General features: G+C 39.9%; 3 protein-coding genes across 4 annotated transcripts in view; 1 reads left to right on the forward strand and 2 right to left on the reverse strand.

Annotated features, from left to right (window-relative positions):
• Positions 1–6,510, reverse strand: part of ankrd27 (ankyrin repeat domain 27 (VPS9 domain)) — a 71,289-nt gene extending 64,779 nt beyond the window's left edge. For both annotated transcript variants that reach the window (XM_066714045.1, XM_066714046.1), the window contains exon 1: positions 6,414–6,510. The gene's annotated coding sequence lies outside the window, so the exon portion shown is untranslated. The remainder of the gene's footprint in view (positions 1–6,413) is intronic.
• A 236-nt stretch (positions 6,511–6,746) lies between these two features.
• LOC136759169 (regulator of G-protein signaling 9-binding protein) lies at positions 6,747–9,173 on the forward strand. Its single transcript, XM_066714047.1, has one exon. The coding sequence runs from the start codon at positions 7,398–7,400 to the stop codon at positions 8,112–8,114; it is 717 nt and encodes a 238-aa protein (XP_066570144.1). The 5' UTR covers positions 6,747–7,397; the 3' UTR covers positions 8,115–9,173.
• A 7,992-nt stretch (positions 9,174–17,165) lies between these two features.
• Positions 17,166–18,954, reverse strand: part of tdrd12 (tudor domain containing 12) — a 42,744-nt gene continuing 40,955 nt past the window's right edge. The window contains exon 34 of the mRNA XM_066712566.1: positions 17,166–18,217. The gene's annotated coding sequence lies outside the window, so the exon portion shown is untranslated. The remainder of the gene's footprint in view (positions 18,218–18,954) is intronic.

Below are 18,954 nucleotides of genomic sequence, written 5' to 3' on the forward strand. Positions count from 1 at the left end.
TCACTAACCCCAGTAAACAGTATCAGAAACATTAAGAACATGCCTAGATCCTGAACAAGAAGAAATGTTTTAAATGAAATGAAGAAATGAAGCAAACCCGTGACAATACACAGATTCGGATGGTGACAAACAACAGCAGTTATATAATGTGTGTGTGTCGTTGGAGTTCACAGAAAAGTTAGAGGAACAGGCACTGACTGCTGTATTGCACTAATTATACAAATGACAGCCTTGGTAAATAAATTGATCTCTGTGCTGCCTCCAAGGGGAAGAAGCTGTATTAATCATAGAGAACTGTGAGAACTGAACTAAGCTGCCTAGCAAGGGAAAGCAGGCTGAACTACACTGATTGCGAGATCAATAGTAGTGATGTTACAAATGCAGCAGATTCAACTTGAATAAAGCAAGCTCAGATTCCCTGTGGAAAGACCATAAAGACAACCAAAAACTAAATCAGCAGTGAATAGCTCTATAAAGTAATCACTGTGAAAAGATTTTGGAAAACTTGTGGTATGAATGCAAAAATCTAAGGAATAATTGTTTCCAGAAATTGCTGACAGATGACAGCAATACTCAAAGCATAGAGACTTTAAATGCAACAGAACTGTATGCCTTATAACTACAGTAAAATGTATTGACTTCCATTATTAAATGAAACCCCACATTTTGATTCTCCAAATAGATGTGGCCTATATGATTCTCTGTATGCACTTCTTCCTAGCTGGTAGTCTGTTGGCTTTAACACGTCTTTATGCAGAAACCATTTCAGATCAAACTTTTTTAAGCAATTTGCAAGTATGGTAGCCTAAAGTAAAGGGGAAGAAAATTGCCATCCCACCAATCCTTCAGTAAAGCATGACGCAGTGAGTTGTGTGCAGAACATATATTCCTCCCCCTCACTTTGTGAAATCTTAAGCAGCTTCCTGAAGTCTCCCAGAATGTATCAGAGGGGCAACACCTGCCACAGGCAGAAACAGCAAGAGAGAGGAGCAGCGAACAAAGAATAATGCAATCTGAAAAGGTTAAGAAAAAGCAATAACCGAAAACTGTGCCCTTCCTACATAAAAGAAACCCTTATAAGACAGGTAATTGAGTTACTCCCTAACAGTACTGAAGAAGACTGAGTCGAGTCATCTTGTATGCTTGTAATCGAATACCCTGGGGAGTTTAATAGACTCACACATGCTGTAAGTGCCAGCTAGGGTAAACTCCTGCAATTCACTAATAAGAGGTACTGAGAGCACCTTAACCAATCTATAAATGGCAGGAACAGGCCCGTAATGAAACACCATGCTCAGTTGTTTTACAGTACAAAATGCTGAACTTGTCAAGTATTTCAGCATGGCAACCATTGTAACACAATCTATGGATTATGTCAATATGCCTCTCCTCTCTTCAGATCACTGTCTTTGACAATTAAAACAGGAGGGAGGAAGATGAAGGTTACGCTCTCTGACAAATCCAGTGGTGATGAATGCAGAACCCCCACATTCAGTCACCAATTCAAATAAGTAATAGGCTCAAAACCAACACCCAGCCACTGTTATAGAAATAACACATTTTACTGTTTTGCATATGAGATTTCTTAATTTCAGTGTTTTTCTGGCTTCTTTCTAGATCCATTTGCACTTCCAGATTATCTGTCCTTTTCCTTTGTCTCTGCATGCTATCCTACTTCATGTGTGATTGTCTTACCTATTACTACTTAAATTACAGCTCTTAAAAAGCCAGCTCTTCTCAAATTTGATGCTAAGGTGGGGAAAGTAATTAGCATCATACCAAGGTAAGCCACTGTGAGCCACTAAGACTTGTGCAAACCTGAAAATATTCATCACACATTCAGCCTTGAGAGGGAAAAAGCAGCATTTTTTTCTGACAAAATGACATAAAACCAGAAAAAAAGGGATTCATAAAGATCTTGACATTTAAAAATAGCTGTTGATTGTGTAAATAGTCATGTTCACCCGCTAAAACAGACAACTCCAGAGGATTATAACCGAATTGCAGTTCAGTAAATGTTTGACACAAAGATTAAACCATGAGCAATAAAGCAAGGGGTGATGTAATTTGACCCAACAAGATTTTTCCAAATATGCACTGCACTGGCTCTCACTGCAACAGAAGAGCTCAGTAGAACTTATAACCTGGGGCAGCCTTCTAAAACTGAATAGCAGTTATTCTGTTTCATTTTGCTGGATCATCCGTACCGCCCACTCTTCCTGAAAATGTTGCTGCTAAATGTAAGCCAACAACAGCATGTTCTGGAAAAAAAACAATTAAAAATATATATATGGGTAAAGTTGATGTCGAAATAAAGGATTCAAAATCCAATTCACCATTATCCCTTTTTTATTTTTTTATTTAACTGGTCCTTAGGACAATTATTTTGGCCTACCACACCAATGTTCCTCAGCCACAATGAAACAGGCAGTTTTCCAACACATATTATTATGACAAGGAAGAGAAAGTGGTTCTAACTAAAGTCCTACAGCATTAGATTTCTGAGGGGACACAAACTTCTAGGAGTCTGTTCTGATGCAATATCTTCACACATAACCTAATTTCAGTGACAGTGATCCTGGTTACACTACAGGTATTGATCCCCCCCCCCCAACCCCAATTAAGCTCTTACACACCTCATATACCCATTGTAATGGTGTATAACTTACACAGGGTAAAATCTCACTTCTCACAAGTCTGCCTTTTTTCCTCTCTCGCTATAAACCACGCAGTCTTTTTCCCCTGAAGCATGTAACATCTTCCCGACGCACTCCATGTCAAAATGAGTGTAGACAGTAAATGGTTCATAACCTCTCCAACCAGCATACTGTATGTGCATCTAAACCAAGTCAGAAAAGAACACTTAATACATTTAAAAACAAAAGCAAACAAATGTGATATTTTGTACTGTTCCAAGTTTGACACAAGTTCTTCAAGACCTTCAAAAGAGCTCATGGATAGTTTTTGCTTTTTCAAAAGGGCTTTATTGCATCATTGCTATCACTTCCCCCCACCCACACCCTCCCTCCATCCTACTCTCCCCCTACAGATATTTAAGAAAGAATGTTAAAGGTGAAGGTGGAAAGCTGGAGCCTAGTACTATCTCTCTAATTAGAGAATGAGCTGGATTTCTCACATTGCTTCTGAGAAAGGATCAGCGGTCAGTGGCCGGGTCACACACACACAGCACAAGCGCACTGCCCCCAAGTCACTCACACCTCCACACACTCAGAGCCTGTGTGCTGCTGGTATATCAGCCCTGGAAAGCTGAAATCTGCACACATACATCTCTAATAATGTAGCTGTCTTTTTTAAAAGCAACAGGATTTTTTGCTGCATATCTGGTTTCACCTTCCAAAAACTGTGGAAATTAAATTGATTGTGGAATTATTTACAGAACAGAACAAAAAAAAAAGACAATCAAAACAGCCTACATAAAGAAAAAGTTAAGCTGTCCAGATAGTGTTATAAAATGGCAGTTAAGAACATAAGAAAGGAGGAGGAGGCCATTCGACACATCGTGCTCATTTGATATGGGTTATAGGTTTTATTAAACTAAATTCAATCATGTTGCTCTTATCTGTAATAGATTAAAGTGATTTAGGCTAAATTAAGAAAATAACTATTGAGTACAATAAACTCACTTTCTCTGTAAGAGCAAGACAACAAGGTTCAAAAACAAAGAAAAAAAAATTAAGTAACATTCAATCTTGATGCTTTGAAATGTTACTATATTTATTTATTCATTTTTACAGGGAAAAGATGAAGTACAGGGGCAGAGCGAGGGTTTACGCACAGGGTGGCGACAAATAAGCATTACTATCACTATTATTGAATCAAAGCAGATCTATATGTGCAAAAAATAAAACATTTACAAATAAGAAATAAGAAAACATGCCATATTTGATGCTGTTGTTTCAGCACCAAGAACAGGCAATGTTGCTGTAGCACCTGACCCTTAAGCACTGTAGAGCAAGAGATTTATCAACTAAAAGCTTAATATAGAATAGACAATGCCATCGTGTGCCATCAAGTGACCATCGTGTCATTTTTAGCAACAGCAGAGCAAACTGCAGACATATTGGATTCATCCATAACATCTGGATGGCTCCAAGACGCAGACCCTTCCTGAAAGAAGTAGCTTGTTAGAGGGACACATGTGTCGAAATGATACAATTTTTCTTGTCTCGCTCCTTGCGTTTTTGGGCACCAGACTTGTAGTTTCTATCCAGTTTTCCTACGTTTTAGATAGGCTAGCTATAGGCCGGACACATGACGAACGTCAATAAAACTCGGATTTATTTTTAGTTTTAAAAACAATGTTTTCATATTATAATTTTTTTTGACAGATAGCCAAATTTGCTTCCATCGAGACAGCATGGATTAGAAAGGAAATTCAGTAGTAAGAAAAACAAAAGATTACTGCAGCTCAATTTTTTTCAATATTAAATAGGAAACAACATCGCCGCAGCCAGGGTCCCTTTTTAAGTTTGATACTGCGAGCCTGTCACTGTCAAATATGTTAAAAGAATGGTAAACCAAAACAAACCAAAACAAAAATCAGAACTAAGATAACCTACTCCATATATTATTTATTTATAAATTGCATTATGCTTTGAACTGTACTGTATTTTTGCACTTTGTATTGCTCTTATGTTTTGTAAGTTGCCCTGGATAAGGGTGTCTGCCAATAAATAAATAAATAAATAAATAAATAAATAAAACTAATAAAATAATTACCTAGGCCTATACTGTATTGTTCCCTATGTTACTTCCATGCTTATTTTACTGATCTCTTTTTTCACTGTACCTCTGATAAGAACAGCTATAATGAAGAGAGATCATGCCTAAAAAATTAGGAAATGAAACGGGTACCCGAGAACTACTGGGGGAATTCACAAAACTTTGTATAGCTCATCTACTCCGCCCCCTCACTCTCAATTTTCTCTCAATTACTAAAAAGGAGACCCCTTCGAATACATTTTCTGTAGACCCATTTGGTAAATATAGGCTAGTAATTTAAACGTTAATCAAACACACACAAAAACAACATAGGATGTAGAAATCAAATCCGTCCATGCATCCATCCATCCATCTTCGAAACTGCTTATCCTGGTGAGGGTCGCGGGGAGGCCAGGGCCGATCCCGGCAGGCATAGGGTGCAAGGCAGGAATACACCCAGGATGGCAGAAATCAAATAATATTAAAAAATGAACAACTAATATTGACCTATGCCACTCCTTCAAACAAATCAACAAGGCAGTAAGAAAGTCCATCAAATGTTTCCCATGGTGTGTTATATATTTGAGGCATTTTTTCATTTTAATAGACTGATCAATATATACACTGCACAGACAGGAAAGGCTGCAGTGCCAAAGCAAAAGACATGCTTTGTGCCATTAAGGGGAAGCTTTTAGTGTGAAGTGTGTAACAAATGCGTCACTGAGTCCTTAACTCACTGGCATTCAGAGTAAAACTTCCAGACGTTATGTACAGCTGACATATTTACACTATTGCATCCTGATTTAAATTGATATTACTCTAAAAAAATAAAATAAAACATTGCGATACAGCTAGCCTATATACCAACACTGACATAATCGCTGACATAAACACTACACCAGACCTGCAGAGTTGTCTGAGTGGCTTCCCCAGAGGGCAAGGCAGAGTTGTAGACAATACCTTTTCTTATTCCCATTTGAACACTATTTGTATGCTTGTGTAATTGCAGTGACCCAGTTTGTTTTAATACTCGACACAACCATTAATCACCGCAGACCCCACTTTGTTTTTGTGATAGATCTCTACTGCTGGTTAACATAACACACTTTGTGACGGTGGCAACATGACCTACTACGCATTACTTCATGAAGCGTGCGATTTATTGCGGTGTATTAGCCCGGCATGGCCTGTCCAGGTAGGGTAATGTTTTGTTTTTCTTTACAGAATGAACAGTCGCTGTATAAAGCCATTTCCGTAGCACTGTGTTAAATGTATTTCAGACTTCCCGACTGCAGGTGTTTTTACATCCGCAGTGAAAATTCATAACTCTGTCCCAACTCAGCATCGCCACCCAGGTAGGATCAAATACATGCATATATACATTTCAAACAGACAGCTTGTTGTTTTTGAACAAGTGACAATACACAGCGAAACGGGGGGGAAATGAATTTATCCATATGAAATTTCGTAACGGGTAAAAACTTTTGGTGGTGAAATGAACAAACGCCATACACAACCGACGTGACAACAGGGCTGTACGTGTTTATCAGCAGGACTTCACGTATGCGGCGGATGCAAAGCCACTATCCCAAGAAAATATGGAAGTGACAGGGCGACTCGGACATCAGTAAGCACACACTGTAACTTCCCCGATCACCTTTAACTGTACATAAATAACCACCCCAACTTACCGATTTAAACACGCCAGGTGAGCATTGCAAATCTCAACTTCTTAACGAAACTCAAACAAACACCATCTCAATTCCTCCTTCAGCACTACCGGTCTGTCTAGACTGATTTGGGAAAAGGCGGGGTTTCCCTTTTGAGTGAGGGGCCAATCTAGCCAATCACGTCGCACACTCGAGTCCCAGGGTCCACGTTTGACCAATCAGCTTACGGCTGCTCCGGGCTGGTGCGACACCGCGGTCCAATAGAGCGCCTGCGTGGCCCCGGCTCCTTCCTGTTTCGTGTGCCTGTGACGGGACCGGGCGCTCGGCGGTATTTAAACCTCGCCGGCGCTGCTGCCGCCCTGGACAGCTCCCAGCCTGGGGTTAGTGCTGCACTGAGAATAGTGGTCTAATTTTGTATACGACTGCTTAAGCATATTTTGCAATACATTTGGGCATCCCCACCCCTAATTTGCTTCATTAGACCGGATTTAACGCATTTTTTTTCGTTTGCTCTCTCTCATATTGTTGGTCTTTTCAGTTGTTTTGGGGGCTTCAGAGGACTTTTTCACCAGTTTGCATCTCGCCGTTGACGCGAAGCTGCTTCTGTCTGTGCGGTGGCATATGTGCACCACTTTATAAAGACGCGCATACAGCCAAGAGCCCCCTGGGGAAACTGAGCTGCGGGGATGGTTTTATCTCGCATTTAATTCAGTCCCTGCAGGTTGGGATTTGGACTTATCTCGCATGCAAAACAGCAGTGGCAAAGCCGTCTGCCGAGCTGTGCGTTGTTAGGCTCGCCTGCTCCTCTGCCCGGACGGGGGACATGGATGGGGGAGACGCCTCGCCGTTGAGAGCCCCGGCTGGATGTGAAGGGCTGGGAATGTAAAACAAAGACCACCCAGCCAGTGACACGCAGTTTTGTCCCCAGCTTTGCTATTCTTTTGTACCTTTTTACCCGTTTACCCGATCACCTAACTGCGGTAAAGCACCCGTCTTTTTCAAAGGATGGGGAAGGAGGAGTGCAAAACCATGCTGGATGCTCTGAACAAAGTGACCGCCTGCTACAGACACCTGGTCATTGCTGTCGGGGGGACGTCGGACTCGCAGAACCTCCGGGAGGAGCTGAAGAAGACCCGCAAAAAGGCGCAGGACTTAGCAGTTGCCAACCGCAACAAACTGACCACCTTGCTGAAGGACAAGACGATAAACAAAGAGGACCGAGCAGAATATGAGCGGCTTTGGGTGATCTTCTCGACCAGCATGGAGTTCCTGGAGGTGGACATGAAGAAGGCGCTGGAATTTGGCCAGGAGTTCCCGCTCAACGTCCCCAAGAGGCACCTCATCCAGACGGGCATGTGCGGGAGTACCTCCGCCGTCGCCGCCCGGGCCATGAGCGCCCAGAACATGAAGTACGAGGCGGACAGCAGTATAGACGTGGTGGACCTCAAGGAGCTGGAGAACGAGATCAGCCAAGTCGGGGAGATGATGGAGGAAATGGAGATGAAGGTCAACGTTGCCCACTGGACTGTAGAAGCCAAGCAAGACCCGGGGGCAGAGCTGAAGTCTACGATCAGCGTGGGGGCTTCCTCCATCGGGGTGATTTCCATCAACGAGGAGAGCAAATCAGGATGCGAACCCACCAAGGTCCTGGCTGGTGTGATATTCACCGCTGTCCTGTTGATAGCCATTATCTTAGCGTTTTGTGTCATTAAGCTCTCCTGAAATGTTCAGAGTTACTACGACAAGCACACAATAATCGTCTATAGGGAAGGGACACCACGTTTATGGACCAGTGTGAGGATTGCTTCATGAGTTATTACTGTGAAAGATATTAATCAGAAGAGGGGAACGATTACAGATAAACCATGAGCTGCGAGTACATTGCAAACAACAGCCCTCTGATAACAGATCTGTTGAATATGTACATTGTAATGGTTTCTATAATTATTAACGGTGTTTTTATTAGTTGTCGGATATCACTGTGGCGGGAGGGGTTACTAAAATAGTAGCATCTGATAATGCCTATAAAGCTGCTCTGACTGAAAACAAGGGGTGAAAAAAGAGGGGCTATACACTCCTACGTAAATGGTATTGCATTTTAATACATCATCCAGTAGAAATGTAGTCATTAATGAGGATAGATACATAAATAATACTTCAGATGTTGCCAGCGGTCGCACTTAAAGGTTAACGCTGAACAAAAAACGCAGGAGTATTATCCGAGGGGATTAGTCTAAGCTCATCTATAAATAAATGACTTTTACTCCGTTTCAAACACCCCACTTCATTCACAGGACCTGCTTGCTGCCCCACGTTTGCAAAGCGGAAAGTGGGGCTGCAGGCAGTTGTGATTTCGAGATGCAATCCTTTGTTTCAAGTAGCTTAAACCATCATTGAAAGGGGGATATGTGGTGACCGGACTGTCTGCAATTGCTGTTTTCTATACCCTTGCAAATACTAGGGCAAGAATAATGTAAAAGCCTAAAATGCAAATCTGTCTGCCAGAGACGCTAACCACATCCCCTTTTTACATTCAAATGTAAAAGACGCACAGATTCACAGATACATTTTTCTTTCTGTTTGAAGTATTTCAGTGACTGTGTTGTCAGGCTCCCACGTCGTGAGTGCAGTGTTGTGTTTATATGGAAGTGTTCACACTGTGTTCAGACATTGCAAGAGCTGTATAGACAATTTGTACATGATATACATTCCTGTTTTAAATAGTGTATATACGACGGAGTATATTTATTATAATAAACGAGGTTTAATAAGTTCACCAAATATTTGTTACGTTGATTTTATCCACGTTTCCTCTTCAGTACAGTACAGTGAACTCTATGGTTTATGAAGCTAAAATGAAAATGTTTAAATATATGTGCATCTACATTCGTGTGGATCTGTATACATGCAAGTACACATGTGCATATACAATCCTGCTGGGTAAAGTGCATTATGGTACAGCATGGAGAATTGAGTCAATATAAAGGACAGCAAGGGAGGTATCAAGTTGCTGCAATTTCCTTTTTTAAGGCTTGAAAACCTTAGATTTAGTGGACTGTAGTGGCTGCAGAAAAGAATGCATAATCACATTTCCTTTCATGACTTCCACAGTTATGTGGCTACACACCAAGTGTTTTTAATACTATAAAGTCCTTTCGCTCTTCCCAGCTATATAATGGAAGGGAGGCAAGAAACTTTTCGTTGTTAGACCTTTGACGTCTTTGTTTAATTTATTGGTAACCGGGTACTGCTTTCAGAGGAGTTATGGAGAAAATATCTAATGACACCGATTGTCTTTGTTTGTTGTCTTGGTTTCAAATAAAGATAAATGTGTGCGCTTGAGAGTCTGTCTTGGGCAGCAGTTTCAGCAGAGCCCACTTTCTTTGATTTGATCTGGATTCCATTGCACTTAATGCTGATGGCGGTGCGGCACGTTGAAACACAGGCCTGTATCGATTTATCTGGAATGAGGCACGTCATGTTTAATTATGTAACCATGGGGAGCTTATTTTGTGACGTTACAAAATAAGTCTGTCATTTGTTTTCGGTCTTCTGTTTTCACAGATTTCACATGTTTAAAAAAGGCACACAACACCCCTCGCTCATATGAGAAGAGCTGTGAAACATTCTTAGGTATTTTTTGTGAGAACCTGCTTGTAATATTTTTATGTTTTATTTTCTGGTAGAATAGTAGGTGTTGTATAAATCAAAACTGTATCTTCATCAAACAAATAGCTTTCGGTGCTTTTGGGAACTATGTGCTTGACTTGGCCGTGGCATTATGCTATCCAGTGGTAAATAGTTGGACAAAGTACGCATTTATATTAGATCCACATTACCAGACTGATAGGTTTAAATCAGTGTAGATCCCTCCATCCTTTATAGTGCAGTGTATAGTATTTATTTTGTATTATTTTGCATGGGCAGAAGCACGTTTTATTCCTAATCCCTCAAAGATACCCATTACATAAAAAGCATGATTAAAAGTAAGTTGGATTTAGAAGCCTCCAAATGCTTTGCCTTCTAATGTGATTACGCACTAGTCTCTTAATGCAGACTCAAGTCTAGCTAGCTTCAGGTCACTGTGGTGAAGTGGGGGAGGGAGGGATGGGTGCCAGGGGTGGGGAGGAGTGGAGTGGGGTAGGGTGAATTTTGTGTTAGATAGATGAGTGATGAGAGAGCAAGATTAAAAGAGCAGAGAGAAGGCACAAAAAAGGGATATGCTCAAAGGTCAGGAGAGAGATTATCAAGACATCAAAAGCTGAAGGTTTCCAGGAGAATCCTAAATTGGGCTAATGTAAATCTCTATCTATTAAATGTTTGACATTGAAAAGTACTTGATTGCCTCACTCAGAAATAGGCTTTATTCCATTATCTCAGATGCTCAAGACAGTCAATTAATCAGGGTTTCTTCCATCATCTTGAGTCAGCAGCAGTTTCTTTTCTCAGGACATTTACATGGACTGAAAAGCCTGCAAAAGAGGTACCAGCTATGCTCGTAGGAGAAGTGTGTCAGTGCTATCTGCAGTACTTTGAACAAGGCATGCAGGTGTTGGGAGTAAAAAGCATTTTTTATGCATTCCATTGTTTGAGTTCTCTCTTGTAGAAGAACAGACCAGGTACAAACTGCAAAATTATGAGCAGTCAGGTGACGGCCCAGATTTAATCAAAACTTTGCCAAATTTTGATGCCAAAGCACAGCCTCCGATAAACAAAATGCTGCCATCAAGCACTGTTGGCACTTTGTTGTTGTTTGCCAGATACGCTCGCTATGACAGTTTGAGCCCAGCTAAATCCTCTCATTCCTGTGGCTCTTAAGTGCTGGTAAGGGTGGTGCAAAGGGATATAATTGACATTCCTTTGGATATGATGCCTATGTATCTGCAGCTGCTCATTCACAGCTGAGTGGACCAGGGCAATGGGGACTGAAGACATTACCCAAACTCCTGATGATGACCAGCATTGGGCTACTGTATCGGCCCTATGAAAGTTGGACACACAAGTTGTTCTTTTGCACATTTGTTCAGTTTATTTTCCTGAAATAGTTGATAAACAAATAAGTAGTCTATTATAAGTATCTTACTTCCTTTTCCTGGGTGAATACTATTAAGTAGAGGAATCTTGGTGGCTGAGAACCACAGGCTCAAGACACCATGTCATAATTAAATTATATTGCCCAGTGTCGTGCATGTAGGAGTGAAATATTCTGGAAGAGAAATGCTCATAAGGATCCAGAACCAGAGGACAATCTAGAAGTAAAAGTAGAGGACATCAATTGGATTCACTCTTCTACCAACAGATGAAAGTGTCTGGTAGGTCAAATAAAACATTGTTTACCTGGTGACACATAACTTGTGCGGTTTTCATCTTCAGTAAGGAGGGAATCACATCAGGATTCCAGTCTATATAATGTTAAATTTGAGGAAAAAAAGATTTGAGGGCCCTATTGAGAAAGCACTTGCCCACCAGAGTAAGTTTTCTATGACTGCTATTTGAGACATTCATGTTACAGAAGCAGAATGAAATGTTGAAATGGGTGTCAAATAGGTGGCTCTTAACTAAGTCCCCTTCAAAGATTGATGTGACCCTGACAGCTTCATTATGTTTTTGTCCTCTAAGGAGAATGTTACAAACATAGCATGGTGGCACAGTACAGTTTTCAGGATCAGTGTACAGATGTGTAATTTTGTGGGTCACAGGTATGGTTGATTAATTAGCACTCAGCTGTGATTTGGGATCGTTAAGATTCCTTGCCTGCTGCTCTTCAAATAATCGAGTCACCCACTGAGCCTGGCATATTTTGAGCTCTTTATTTTAAATCTCTAGGTCATTAATATTCCTTAGCTTATGATGAATGTTTTCTCTCCTATATTTGCATATACTGCCTTTGCTCTCTGCAAGGGAAGTTTAGACCGGGGTGTCGGATCCTTTTTTTTTCAGCCCACCCGATTTACGCCACCTACTAGGTTTCGTGATAATATTTTGTAGCAATGTGAAGACATAACAAGCATTTTCTCAGCCACCAGCTCGCAGTTACACCCACTCGCCGGCTGGCCCTGCAGTACTGACACACCTCATAATGAGGATAAGGATAGGGAAAGCCAACTGTTGATAGGTCTGCACTAGGAACACAATGCAATTAAAACGCTTACTTTTTAGTTTTAACGCGGGAGTGTGAAGAATTGTTTTCTAACAAAAAGGACTTTTTGACTTTTGACTCAAAACCCCTCCCCTATATGTGAAAATCAGAATCCAAGTTGTGCAGTAAGTAAAAAAATAAATAAAATAAAGACAGACGGAAGCGGCTGGGGATGGAAACCCACATCCTTATTCACCACGTGCTTCCGATCCTGAGTTTTATGTTCAAGGCTGTCAACACATTTACCGCATTTGAAAAGTGTTGCTATTCCACCTGCCAGCTGGAATACGATGCTGCCCACCACCTCAGCCCAAGTACGTCACCCTATTGTTTTTGCTCGAGGCCCACCATCTCTTCATGCAGCTACAATAAAGTGTATTCTGCACACACACTCACCACGTAAGAAATTCCACGGTCAGTTGGGCAAACCAGTCACCACCTCCTTTGCCATGATTGTTAATCAGAGAGGCAGAGTCCACCGATGGCCACCCCCATCCATTACTCCCCATTGTGAGAGGGCTGCTTCTCCCCAAGGCCAAGAGATCAACAGCACTTGGGACTGTATGCAGAAACCAGAGACAAGACATGCTGCAGTGGACAGAGCTGTGGACACCTTCAAGGTAAAAATGGCTCTGAGAAAGGTTACATAAGCTGTGTCACGCAGTTCTGGTTGTTATAAACAAGGACTGCACAACCCTGGTTCATGGAGAGCCACAAATGTCATCTTGTTTTTGCTTTATCCAAACCTTTAACTACTTAAATTAATCAATTTTAAGGCTTAGTCAGCCAAAAAGATTATGTGTTCCAGGTATTCAGTTACTATTGCTTTAGAGAGACCCAGAAAACCTGCATGATTGTTGCTCATCAGGATCAAGGCTAGCCACTTATGTTATAATTGCTCTCCTTCTTATAAGATAGTAACAGTAGGGGAAACAGTATTCAAATGCTACAAACAGGGAACTCTCAGCTTTGTCAAACATTCCAACATTCAAAGTTTTTACAAGGAACAAGGGACTTTATTATTATTTCTATTCATCCTGTTGTCACCTAACTGGGAAGATAAACATGGAAATCAATAACTACACTTTTCATTCTTCAAATATGCTTTTACAATATGGGCACAGGCAGAACATGCGTCATAATAAATCATTTCCACAGTATTAAAGGGTATGTGGGCCATGCTTTTGCCAAGTGTGCAATGCAAGAGAGTGCAGTAAAACTCAATATAGTTAATCATTCCTGTCTTTCTTTAATGACAGATGGCTCCCTTATGGAGCTGTAATACCATTAGTGACAGAGCTAAGATGCCAGTAAAGGAAGATCTGAGCTTGGACCGAACACTTTAGAACATATTTTAAAATGCACTCCATTCGATCCAATTTAATTATTCAGAAGGAAGGAAGAAACACGTATTTATATATTCAGTAAAAAGTTTCCTGGTGTACAGACAAATGAACAGCTGGGGGGTGTTACTGTACTGAAATCCATAGAACAGTTTTGTACAGTCTGACCGTTTTTAACCAGCATCTCTACAATTTCATGAATATAAAACAATCTGACATAAAAATAAATGAACTAATTTTAAATAACTCATGAGTTCAAGCAGATAAACAAGTTTTCTCCGAACCTGTCAAAGGACAGTTTAATTCTTCAACTATACAAATACAAATAGCAACAATGGCATGCAACAGCCCTAGTTCTGTATAGGAGTCTTCAAATTAAGATAACTGCAAAAGACTTCAAAAATAAATCGTAACCTTATTTCTAATGATACTCATTATCACAGCACTATAGTCATGCCTTTTGTTGTGTTTTTCCATCACAAACTCTGTTCTTACTACACTTTGGACATGTTGTACATCTTAAATGCATTCAGTCTCTGCATGTGATCATGCTGCAATTCAGAGGAAGAGATGAGTCTCTTGTTCTGCTTTCCTTGGCCAATTCAAAGTGCTTGTACTGTGCATTCAAGGAAGAGAAACAGATAGGCTTCTGACATATAACCAGCAGGGGATCAATATTTTTTTATTATAACCCTCTACTTATCCTCTTTCCTGCTGACTTGAATGGTGGGTCTACAGAGGCCAGATCCCAGTGCAATCCCATATGAGAAGAAAGCCTTGAAACTCAGACTCATTCGGTGTCACCCTCCAGGGTCAACTGCTATTTTAAAACTCAAGTCATCATTTTCATGACTGTGGAGTTTGTGGAAAGCAATTTTCAGATATCCCTCAAGAACACAACCCACATAACAAAGGATTTTGTATGATTTATGGGAAAAGGTGACAAAGCCTGCAACTGTGGCTTTGCTTCTGCACTTCAAAAAAAGCACTCTAATGTTTAAATCGGTCAGTGGAACAGACATAAGACGCAGACTAGCAATTTCACATTTCAAATTCTAACATGCATCTAACAGGTTAAAAGGTAACATCTGCAGTACATTGTTATTGGTTGAATAATTTAAGAGCATTAGGCCCATAAACCCCATGCTATTAAATATGAACGACCAAATCTCTATTAATACAGACTTCTCAGAAATACGTAGACAGTGCTAGTGCAACAGCAGCACAAAAAGCATTCAGTAGTTAGGGAATGAAGATGAAATATTTGTAACTTCTTTGTTGGATTGTTTTGCACCAGCAACTGACAAAGCAGTGACAATTTCTAATCACAGATATATAGTTGTATTTTCTACAGGAATCGAGTGCTATTACATTCATTTCAGATATTGGCATCTGTAGTAAATGGTGGAAGGATAAAAGCGGTGGGCAGGACAGGATGTTGTCAGCCTGGCTGCCATGGTAACCGCTCGGCAGCCTCAGACAGTAATCCCGATGCAGTGTCCCCCGATGTGCGACTGAGGGTTACCCTTCCTAACAGGCAGCACACAACTGCCAACCTGCTCACAGGACAGGTGAGTCTAGTGGAAATGAGAGAAGGAGGCCATCCCTGTTTTCACCATATCTCCCCTAAGATAACTTGATAAGTATGCTACTAGCTGACAGAAGTCATGCATTTATACAAGGCCCACTCAGCACGTACCGACTTCTCCCATGTTACGATTATGCGTGAGCAGTTTAAAAACTGTTATAAATAAAAGCAGCTGGGCCGTTTGTTTTTTTCTCCAACCATAAAACCTGACTGTTCCCACATTAGGCTTGTGGTTCGATAGATTAAGAACATGTATTAACAATAAAACAATGGAGATTAGTGATTTTTCTTGAATACAGCACTTTCATTTTTAACTGAGATTACATTTTCGGGCTGCATTAGGTTAACAGCTCATACACAATGTACATAGCTTAATTCAGCTATTTGAGAGATTGCTTAAAACAAAAAGCAAAAAATGAGTTATGGATAACAGGATAACATCTGTTCTGTTATGCCCTCTACTGGTGCAGAGGCACTTAATACTCAATCTACCATGCTTTGAAGGTGACTTAATTAAATTAGACCCGCATTACTCAACAGCTTGTGGGCTGATTCAGTTTCACAAAGGTAACCACACATTTTTCAATCCTGTGTGAATTAAATCAGATTGTCAACAATGTAATCAGAACTTCACAACTACTAAAAACCAAGACTGGGAAGATGGACTGATGACATATTTATTCAAACAGGAGCTACATTGTCTTACAGAAAACAAAACATGCACACAAAACATATGAACATATAAAAGTTAGAAAAAAAAATCCAGTTTTTAATCCAGTTAAAGCAAATTATAGCACTTCACAGACTACATTTACTGAAAACTCAAACAAAAGCTTGCTTAGGCCCTATATCAGTGGATCTCAACCCTGGTCCTGGAGGACCTCCTACCCTGCTGGTGTTTGTTCCAACCCAGCTCTCAATTACTTAATTGAACCCTTAATTGAAGTAATTGGTTACATTTGACTTTTTAAATTGTGTAACTGATAGCCAGTTGGCTCTGTATACAATTACCACAACTGTTTAAAATAAATGGCTCTGATTTAAGAAATTACTTCAATCAAGGGTTCAATTCAAGTAATTGAGTACTCTGTTTGAACAAAACCCAGCAGGGCAGGGGTCCCCAGGACCAGGGTTGACAACCACTGCCCTATATCTTTTCAAATCACATTACTTAAGTGGTTACTATCATGTTTCTTGTATAAGAAGCTACTAGCAAACCTTTAAACACTTAAACAATGCCATCCAGAAATTTAGATTAATACATGAGTCCCAAAACTCTACTAAAGAAAAAATAAAATATTCCAGTTGACTGAACATGGAGAGGCATGTCAACTATTGAATAAATCAATATGGGAAAAGTAAAGCACTATCTAAAGACCTTTGACACAAAAGCAGCTAAACAAAGCTATAATAAACAGTTAAAGTAATGTAGGGCTGCTTTGTGCCATTTTAGTTCTACCACTGGCATTCCCAAGGCTGTGATCCCATGTGTTTCCTGTGAATTCCCTTCAACTGGATGCCTGGTTACAGTAATACAATTCACAGAAGGGACTAAAACATTTATGTGTCAGCAATAAGAAAATACTATTACAGTCTCAATGCCTGAGAAGGGGATGGTTCATAAGTGCACTTCATAAGGATCTGCACTGCCGGTGTTCCTGTAGCCACTGCAATCCAACTAAAACAAATCAAAATAAATTAATCACATAAAGCTTGGACTAATCAGAACATGCACCATCTAAAATTATTACAGTGTGGTCTTCATTAGTGACTTAACATTAGTCATGTACTGTTCATGTTAAGTCATTAATAAAAACTCCACCATACCACCACTGAACACTTACTACCATCTGGATCAATGCAAAAAACTAAAACATTAACCACCTCACAACAGATATTTTGTCAGTTGTTACCAATTCTGTGGATGCTGAAAGTAAATGTTTCTTCATTGGACACGTTTTCCATCACGTCAACCAACTGACAATGCGTCAATTCAACTGGCAAAATATAAGGCACTAGACTTAGTCCTTTTAGGAAATTGAAAGTGACACTTGTGTAATTTACAAAATCTTTATTTTTGAAATGCAGGTTACAAAAAGTCCTGAAAAACAAGTCCTTATTCATAAGTGTACTTTGGCTACAGCGGATTAGAGAACGGAAGGGAAAAACAGATTAGTATGAAAATAAAATGGCACAAATTTCCAGCATCACAGGGAAAAACAAACTGTACATCTGTCTCAGTGCTCTCCAAATGTATTAAATACACACATTAACAAAATAATTTAACAGAAGTTTGCAATAATTCTCAAAGTGTGTAAGCAAGATGTTTTACTTTAAAAGTTGCTTATATGATAGAATTAAGCTAGAAGAGTGGTATACATCTTACTTATACACTATAGCAACGTGTAGATTCATAAAACCACATTAGGAATCGTGCACATTCCGCTTTGAATTTGGGGTTGAATAAACTCAGTAAAATGTACTGTTGTCCAAGAATGATGCATCATGTGTAAATAACCACCCTGGAAAAAGTAGATACCTCAGAGAAACTAAATTAATTTTACACTAAATTACTCAAACTAATACCAAAAGGCCTCCCCATTTTACCACTGTCAGGTCACAAAGCGCAGCTTAGCAGGGCAGGGTTGTAGGCTGCATTTTCTCCATCAATCGCTGTCGCTGCCACTCTTCGAGAATACGTAGCTCTCGTCATCCTCAGCCACTGACGAGATGTATTTTGTCTTCATGCCAAAGCCTAAAAATAAAGCAAGTGATACTTTTAAAAATGTTGCTAAAACTGATCTTCAATTCAAACACTCAAAGGAAAACCAACAATGAAGACAGGTGGTAAATAAAAATCCCACTCATTGGTATGTATAACTACCCCTGTGAAGGCACAACTGAGACCTTGCATTGCTGATCAGGGTGTGAACTTATGCAACTTTTGTTTTCCAACCTAAACTCCAATTACTAAAAACTAATTTAAATGGAGATTTCTAGTCTGTATCTCTGGTCGCCGGCTCTCCCACACACACAATATCTTTATTATTTTCTGCATTCATTCAAATGTAAGTCTCATATCTTAAATCATCAAAATTCACACTTTCCTTTCAACCACCCACATTTGTAACAGGAGATACTTCAATATTCTGAAAATATTTCCTTTGAAAATGTATTCCCCTTTGTTCATAACAATGACAACAAACCCCTTCTCGTCTTAATAATAAATCTAAATTATGCTGTGAAAAAGCAGACAGTTGAAAATGGAAATTTCCATCTGTAGCTATCTGATCATGATTGCAAGCTAGAAAAACTGTTGATTACCAGTGGAAATACAGATGTCAAATGAATATGGTAATGGCTATATATTTATGTATGAAAGTACCAGACTGTTCTCATGGTGCCAGACAAAAACAGTTAAGTGTGAGGCATTAAAGACATTAATCAGTTCTGGGATTTCACTATCATCTAGAGAAAGTACCATTATTGCTA

This window comes from Amia ocellicauda, chromosome 9, assembly GCF_036373705.1.
Source record: "Amia ocellicauda isolate fAmiCal2 chromosome 9, fAmiCal2.hap1, whole genome shotgun sequence".
NCBI lineage: Eukaryota > Metazoa > Chordata > Actinopteri > Amiiformes > Amiidae > Amia > Amia ocellicauda.